A 9,564-nucleotide genomic window follows, 5' to 3' on the forward strand; every position below is an offset into this window, starting at 1 on the left:
GTTAGTGTTTGATCATAGATTTTTAAATATTCTTGGCAAATATTATTTGAGTGAAAATTTGGATGAAATTTCACCATGTGTTTGGCCATAGGATTTGGGAAATATATTTCACCTTTTCAGGAAATATATGATTTATACCTTTAAGTTATAAAACTATCAAAACTAACTATAAGTTTGTATTACAAGTCAATTGGATGTTCGTCACAACAATAACAAATAGTGTCCATGACACTAGAGCAATGTAGTAATTTAGAGTGAGTGCAACAAGCATCATTCAATACATCGTGAAGTAGACAATGCACATGACTTTGTTACCTTGTGCCAATTTTAAATAATTTTTCATCAACAATCATATCATTATTTAATATTCACTAAATATTTCATCACTATTTTGGTGTTCACGTAAAAAATTATGTAATACAATGCAAACAACTACTATAGAGGGTGTTTTTGTAAAAGATAAAAAAATTGGGGTAAAATTTTAATTTTCAAAAGATCCCAAATAATGAGATTTGGCTTAAATACTAGAAAAAACTAATTTGGAAATCTGGGATATTTGCCAAAAATATTTATCAAATAATGACGAATGTATGGACAAACATAATTTGCCAATTTTTTTTTCCAAATATTATTTGAAAAATCTACGGCCAAACAGGCCCAAAATCTCATTTCCTTCTCTTTTTTAATATTTGGATACATCACTCTACCTTTATCAGATACATTATAAATTTTTTTTTATACAACGTATCTAGAATTAATGTTATTATTATTACACTACACCAATTACATCAAACCTAAATTAGTATAAATCTGATTTATAGTTATATATTTGATACAAAGCTTATGTATCGTTTGCTTTGAATTCTGAAAAATAAAGATTAATATAATTAGGGAAAGTTTCGGATAAGATAAATTGTTAAGTTTTTATCATTAATGAAACTGATTTTACCTTTCCATCATTAATTCTTAGAGCTAAAATTATTCAATCATGTAAATTAATAGAAGTATTATGAGAGTCAATATTGAAAAAGAAAAAGTCCAAGTATTTATGAGTATAAACAGATATTGCTAAAAATTACATACATGTAGCATATACTTAATTATAAAAGGAGGTTATTCAATAAGAAATATGTTGCAGTTTTATCATATGGAATTGATCTGAATTTAATATATTTTATATATAGTATGAAATTATATGTAAACATCATTAAAATTATAAAAAAAAATAATAGGTATGAATCCACAATTTTAAAATTGTGATAGATTCAGTTTAATGCTCCACAAATTCAAATACTTAATCCCCTCTAGGTACAAGATACTTTGACACTTAATTAGAAGGTTCAAGTTCAAACTCTCTGAGAATAAAAAATATTTTAAAAATAATTAGCAAATAATTTTCTCTTTAGTTGATTTTATGCTACGAAAATCTGAATTAGGTTATAAAGTGAACAACGATTGTTGAATGAAAATAAAAAACAAAATTAGGAAACAAAAGGATGGAGTTTTTAAATATCTTTTATATAAATACATAAAATATTTTCTCTCTACATTTTTTGTGATCTGCTTCCACTTAAATCACAAGGATAAAGGAGGCTCCAAAAATTTCAATAGTAAATTATGATTTTATTATTGATTAATTCAAACATACCGACATAAAAAAGAAAAAAAAAAGGGATCTCTTCTATTTAACAGTAAAAATATTTTAGAATTTAAATCAAACTATTCAAAATTCTTATATTAGTTAATGAAATTTCTTAGAATTTATTAAATTAGTGTATTATAAACACATAATTGACATCTTATTACTTAAAATAACTCATAATAATTATATAAATAATAAAATTATTGAGGTAAATCGGGATCAATCATCTCCAGTCTCTCCCATGCTTACATTTGAGTATGAACTTTCATAAAAATCAACATTTCACTAAAAATAACAATATTACAAAATATATGTTTTGAAAAGAAATAGAAAAATATTTATCTCATTCTTCATCAATTTATTAGTGATACAATATATAGGATAATTTTAGAGTCCGGAGCCTAAAGGATATAAAATATTAATAATTTTTTTTAAAAAAAAAAATCTTTTTAAAGAAAATCGCTGCTCATTTTTAAAAAAAAAAATTAAAGAAAATTGTGTAGTATATTGTACCTTGCTAATACTCAACATATACTGCATCTCAACTAATTTAGCAGTATTACTGGTTTGATTATATTAAAAAAAATAACGAAGAACATAATTATGAAAAAAATTACTTACTTCAATTCAAGATGGTACATTGTAGCAAGCAATTTAGTTTGTAATAGACAATCTCTCATTTGCATATAGAAAATAGAAATATTTTTACAAAAATCTATAATAAAATAAAGAATATGAAGAAGGTAGTAAACTCACCAATGAAGCTAATGATCGGTGATGAAAAAATATAAAGATTAACATTACATGACATTGTGGAAATATAAATAAAAGAGGTTAAAAAGTTAGAATTCTATTTAAACTCAAACATCATTTAAATTTAAATTCAATATAATATCTTTTTTTAGAAAGAAAATATTTTTGTTACTTTACTTATTCTTAATTTTTTTAAAACAATGCATATTTTCTTATAAGCTATATATTTGAATTTCTAAAAATTATTTGAAAATCAATCAAACTTGTTTTTCCTACGATTATCATAAAATGAAAATAAAAATAAAAATAAAAATTGCTGCCTAGGCAGCGATTTGACTTTTTCAAAACAAAAAAATCACATTTTGCAAAATTACTGCAGTAGCAGCGATTTTGCTTTTTCTGGCGGAGAAAATCGCTGTTGTTCCAGCAATTTTACCGTTTTGATTAATATAAAATTTTATATACCGTTTTAAAATTTTTGTTAATATTTTATACTCTTTAGGCTCCAGAATTTTATTACTCTATTTCCTTCTTTGAACTATCAATGCATAGCAATGATATTTGTCACGACCCAAAAATGGGTGTGATGGCACTCGTCTTATCCCACCAAGACAAGTCAGCCTAAAATCCAATATCTAACAAAGTGCGGAAGTAAATGACAATCCAACAATTTCTATTATGAAACCAAGTCATATTATTTCAATTCCCAAAACCAGGTTGTCACGTGCACAAGCCTCTAATGTAAATATTAGAATTGAAACAAAATAGAAGTCTAAAATGAAGTTGTCTTTCAAGTAAAAACAAAGTCATAAACTGGAGTAGGAAAGTTCGCTGAGATGACAAGCAACTACCTCACAACCCTCCACAAGATGCCTCGGAAATGAAAAGAATGACAGGTATCACGAAGATCCGGGCTCGTAACCTATAAAAGATTTTAGAAGCAAGGGGTGAGTACCAAACCACGCGGTACCCAACAAGCAAACCTCTAAACACAAGTTAAGTGAACAAAATACGGGTACTCCTTACACCCTATCTAAACCTCTACGCTACAGCCTAACAGTTTACAGTTTACCAAACACACAACTCAATAACCACACTCTATCAGTTTACACATTCTCAATAACAACTCAATATTCAACAGTCACAAGCTTCACAGAGAAACAATCACAAGATCAGCAAAACACGTGTTCAAGTTTATCAATAATAAAATGTGCAATGCCATGAGATGCAATGTCAAATATAGTGATGCATGTCTTTCTTAACGATACACACCCGCTGTCTCTCAGTCCGGGACCCATGGGGGACATATCTGTCCATGCATCTGTCGCGGCGCACGACACGACCCTCGATAATAGTAACCTTCGCGGCGCGCGATACGTCCCTTGAAACATAATATCCATTGCGGCGCGCGATACGACCCTCGAAATGGTACATCCTCTTACCACAACCATGTCTCAGATACAATGCAAATGACATGCTCAAATGTAAATGAGAAGATAACCATTTTGATAACAAAGCGCAATTTACTACAAGGAATACAACACCAACAAATAAGCAACAAGTCTCCAAGTCATTCTCAACACTACACAAGGTAACACACGAATTTCATACGCTTAACAAGGGTTTTAAAAATTCACTTGCCTTAAATAAACGAACTATCACTCTGGGATTTGAGTTTTTCTCTTTCGTTGAGCTTCCAAACCAATGCAATCTATTCAAGTACATGGTCACAATAAGATTTCGACACTAACAACACTCATGTTATATAAATTTAGCTTAGACCCAAAAGCTTACCCAAATTTATAATTAAGTTCCTAAGTCTTGATGACCATTAACTTGTCAATTCTTATATTTTTCAAGTTTCAAGCCTATGGTTAAATCATAATTTCTCCAAAAATTACAACTCTAATAACTTTCTTATAATATAGTACACTCGATATTGTATTACATATATCAATATATCAAACTTGGGTGTGACTTAGAGTCATATTTTGAAATTTTTTTTTTAGTTGACAAAATGGTATCAGAGCCCCAGGTTCATAGGTCTCATGTGTATACAAGCCGAGTCTACGTAGAGTCTCAAGGATCAGTACAGAGACGTTTGTACTTATCTCTGAAAGGCTATAAGGATTACTAGTTTTGTTCATTCTTTCTCATCGTGCGTAGTCACCTTCTTTAGTACTGAGTTGTTGTATACTCTTTTGACAGATGATGAGGACTAGAACTAATGTTACTGGTGGTAGAGGGGAGGCACTTCCCGAGGCAGTTGTTGAGGCCCCAGCTAGAGGTAGGGGTAGATCTCGAGCTAGAGGTCGTGCTAGTAGTACGATAGTAGCCAGAGGTCGTGGACGTGGAGCAGCACCATTGAGAGGTCGTGCTAAAAAGGTCTCTACAGAACCTCAAATTGATGGCAGAGAGGACCAGGTTCCTCCAGATCATAATAAAATTCCTAAATCTTGATTCCAACCAATAACTTCAATCCCATATTTTCTAAATTTCAAGTATAGGATTAAGTCATAATATTTCAAAATATTTATGTATTAGATTATATGAATCCTTTATTAAGTTTGAAAATCATGTCATTTATTCTTCTAAGTCATAATTTTTTTTTTTACAAAGCTATCAAAAAAAGCTAATATAAAAATAATGGTTAAAATTAATAAAACGATTGAACGGGTCGTTACAATATTCCTATTACAAGTAATCCATATAAAATAGCAAAAATCATGTAGCCTAATTATAACATCTCCTATTCTTAACGATGGCAAAAATGACGAGTGGGTGATTATATGATTAAATTCAAACAAATCTTAATTTTATTCACCATGACAGTCATTTATTATTTATAATATCATCAATAAGCTACACTTATTAATTTAATATAATTTATCAGTTTCTTTATATCCATGTTTAAGAATGCAAATGTCAATTGTCAATATAAAAAATGCAAATATTAATATTGAATTTAATAAAATCAAATTAATTAGTTTACCATCATATAATATAGTATTTTTAAAAATCAAAATTATCGTACCAAAACTCTTAATATGTGATATATCCGCCCTAAACACATGGGTGCCACAAATTGAAATAGGCAACAAATAATTTTTAAAATAAATTGAAGCCCATTGAATTAAATGATGAAGTAAATATTTTTTAAATAAATTGAAGCCCCATCAATTAAATGATGAATAAAAGAAGTGAAACGTGATTCCATAATTTAATTTACAGTTAATCCAAATGAAATTTTTTCAAGAAATATTCTAATAGCTTTAGTACATTTTAGAATAACTTATAGTAAATGAGAAAAATAATTTAAAAGAAAATTTTATAAGAAATAAAAAATGTTAATGTTTGAACAAATTTTAAACATATGGAAAATAAATAAACCATACAAATAAAATATGAAGAAACTTGATTTTATTCATCAAGATTGTGAGTACAAATCTGTTTCTCCCTTGATTCTACTCTCTAAGATGATTTATCCATGATTCAAGGGCCTTTAGTGGCGTATTTCTCGAACTATGATGATTTAGATTTGACCTCTCTATATGAATAATCCACAAATTCCATCAATTTGTGGAGTATTCGAGATCAAGATGCCTTTTAAGGGAATTTAGTACCCTTTATATAGGCATAAACTAGGTTTTAGAGTTGAATAGCCTCCAAGAATCTATCTGAGTTAAACACAATTTGTAGAGTCCCAACTCAAATTGCACGTAGAGTCCCTAAAAATTTCAATGTCTACAGTTAACCTGAAGAATTTAACCGTAGAGAAATAAGAAAAAATGCTTTTTAAGTTAAAAAAAAATAGTGTAATTTAAACTTTGGAATTCGATAATCCACAATTGCTTCAATCCCATATAAATTTTCTAAAAGTATATTTTAAATATCACTAACTCATACATCTTCCTACTATATGATGCTTCTATCTAGTTATTAGCATACTAGGGTCTAATAATGTAATATAACTTATAGGATCTAATAATTTTTCTTTTAATTATTATGTAAATTATTTTTAGCCAAGTCCACATATTGATACAAAAAAATTGAAGATCTTTGGAAAAAAAAAATATTTTCATATGATTTTAAGTCTACCTCGTACCCTTTCAACACCTTCAGTCATCATTGGTCAAAAATGATCATTTTTAATCTCATCTAATCTTATATAATCACATATTAATTTTTACACCACTAGAACATATAATTCAAATTTAATTTAAAAATTAGATAATCAATTGTTGTTCAACTCAGGACTACTAAAATCTAAGTTATGTACGTAAAAAATATTTTTCTGCAAGCTGGAAAAGCCGAAAATAAATTCTTTACTACAGACTTTGCTAGCTTGTGTCATAATCAATTGGAGTAGTAATAATAATTTTAACTTTCACTACTGACATTAATTTTTTGTCCTAAAAAACCATACTTTAATTTGTCCTTAGGCTTATACAGGTACTTGGTGGTACAAAAAATAAGTCATCGTTGATGCTTCGATCTTGGTACTTCCTCCGAACGAATTCAATAATTTTTTTTTTATAGATCTTATATTTATATAGAGTAAAAATTAAATAACTATAATATATATCATAAATAAATTGGAGCTGATTGACAAGTCAATTTGTCATTATTGCTTATGGCATAATACATATATTAGACTTTAAATTTGACTTCAAATTTTATCTTTGACTTACAACTTTTATAATGCACAAACAGACACTTTATCTAACTTTTAAATAAATAAACACATGAGTCCTACATGACACAATACACATAGGACACCACGTAGGATAAAAAAATGACATGTGGGACATGTGTGTCTATTTGTTCAACTTTATACAAGTTTAAGTGTCTATTTGTGCACATCCAAAGTTGAAGGGCATAAATGTAATTTGAAGCCAAGTTAAAGGGCACATTTATATATTATCCGTATTGCTTATACAGGTATAGTACAAAAAATAAGTCATGGTTGATGTTTTCAAACTTTAATTTGACACTTTAATTTCCCCACTTAATGGAACATGTTACTGCCCAACTATATATGTTGACACCACGACTATACATTTTTGGCTTCAAAAGGACCTATTGCACTACATATTTTCTTAATTTATGACCAAATTTATAATTGAGATAGTTGAGTGACACAAGTTAATATAAATATTGAAATTATGTTACTATGAGTATATTCATTTTTTCAATTTACGTGGCTTTAATATGATATTGTTCTCCTCAATTAACTCTTTACTTATTTTTTAACCATTTAGAACATAGAATATAATTGATATTTCAAATTTTATATAGACAAAATAAATTATATAAAATAAAAAAAATAGTATCTTTAGCATGTAGAGAGAATCATTAAACATGAAAAAATGGCTGTTTGGAGACAACCGACACCATGGCTAGCTCTTACAAAAAAATCAAAAGGTTGCTTTAAAGTTAGTTTCCATTTTAAGTGTGCATGTGCATGTTCTATATATTTGATCACTTCTTTTCAATATATTTCTTAGATCCATTCTACTTCGGCTCAGATATTTTTTAAATTTTATATGCTCAAACTATCTAAATCTTGTCCTTTCCATATTTTTAAATTATCTCAATCTCACTTTCTACATCTTGTCCACCAGAATGGTCACTCTCACCTTGTTTTGATAGTCTTATCTCTTTTAAGTATATCCATACATTTATTTAAGCATCTTTACTTTCTGAACGTGTATATTTTTGATCGGCTAGCATTTTACCTTATATAACATAATTTGGCTTAACAATCACTCTATAAAACTTACGAAGTCTTGATGACACTTCCTACAGGAGATGGAACAAGTTATCTAATTATGCTCTAATCTTGGCTGTAAATCACAAAATTATAACCTTAAGATATCTCAATTTTAAACCAAACAACACCTAATTGTAGTGGAAGCTAGTTAGTACTTAATTAGTAGTATTTGCTTTCACTTTTTTTCTTTGGAATTATTCCATCTAAAGTAAAAAAAAAAGATAAAAAGTGCCAATAAGTCCAAAAACCAAAACACTATAAGAAGCTTAACTCTGTAGCTTCCTCTTCTACTACTAACAAAACTCCCATGGAAGAACAACATCAATCTCCCATTATTTTCAATAACTATCAAACAATTTCTTCTTCATCTCTAACAAAAAGATCAATAACCTTGAAATCATCAAAACAACAAACCAATCAAAACAAGAAAATCAAATCCAGTACTGAAAAAACCAAGAAAATGGACGATTCAAAACACCCAATTTACCACGGTGTTCGAAAACGAAGCTGGGGTAAATGGGTGTCTGAAATTCGCGAACCGAGGAAAAAATCAAGGATTTGGCTTGGTACATTTTCTACAGCTGAAATGGCTGCCAGAGCACATGATGTAGCTGCAATTGCCATTAAAGGTCACTTAGCTTTACTCAATTTCCCTGAATTAGCTCATCAATTTCCTAAACCATCTTCGAAATGCGCTAAAGATATTCAATCTGCAGCCGCAAAGGCTGCAGCTTTGAATATTTCACCAAGAAATTTTATGGAAAAACAGAGTACAGATGAGTTAATGGAAATGCCCTCTTCTTCTGAAGAAACAGAGTCAGCAGAATCATCTTTGACGAGTAATAGCGAAGACCCTTTTCTTGATTTGCCTGATCTTCTTATGGATCTTACTCAAAAATTTGATAAATTTTGCTACTATAATTCACCATGGGATTTAGCTGGAGCTGAAAGCAATGACTCTAATTACAGTGAATTCTGGCCTGAAGAAGATCTCTGTTTGTGGGACTACAGCCTCGAAGCCCCACGACTGTAACAATATAATTTTTCAACGAAAGATATTTAATTGAACAGACGCATATTGAAGGTCTCTAAATGTGGGATTACAGCAATTAAACTGCATTCTTACAAAATAGTATAATTTTTCGACGAAAGGATCGTGGAAAAATCTAAAAAAAAAAAGTAAAACTGACAGTAATTTTTGTTTTTTACCTCATTGAATTGAGTTAATTGTACTAGGGGAGCTTTGTTGTAACACTAAGTAGCTTATTATAAGTTATTTCCATATATATAATCGCTTCAAGTACAGTTTCTTTTAAATTTTATTAACGTGAAATACTTTGTAGATCGACCTGGTGTGTACCTCTCGTTGTAAAATGTAAACAAATGAATAAGTTAA

The 9,564-nt window shown here is 29.1% G+C and overlaps 1 protein-coding gene across 1 annotated transcript; it reads left to right on the plus strand.

Moving 5' to 3' along the window:
- The first annotated feature begins 8,437 nt into the window (after positions 1 to 8,437).
- On the plus strand, positions 8,438 to 9,564 carry LOC107028036 (ethylene-responsive transcription factor ERF038-like). Its single transcript, XM_015229089.2, has one exon. The coding sequence runs from the start codon at positions 8,476 to 8,478 to the stop codon at positions 9,199 to 9,201; it is 726 nt and encodes a 241-aa protein (XP_015084575.1). The 5' UTR covers positions 8,438 to 8,475; the 3' UTR covers positions 9,202 to 9,564.

This window comes from Solanum pennellii, chromosome 8 (genome assembly GCF_001406875.1).
Source record: "Solanum pennellii chromosome 8, SPENNV200".
NCBI classification, from domain to species: domain Eukaryota; kingdom Viridiplantae; phylum Streptophyta; class Magnoliopsida; order Solanales; family Solanaceae; genus Solanum; species Solanum pennellii.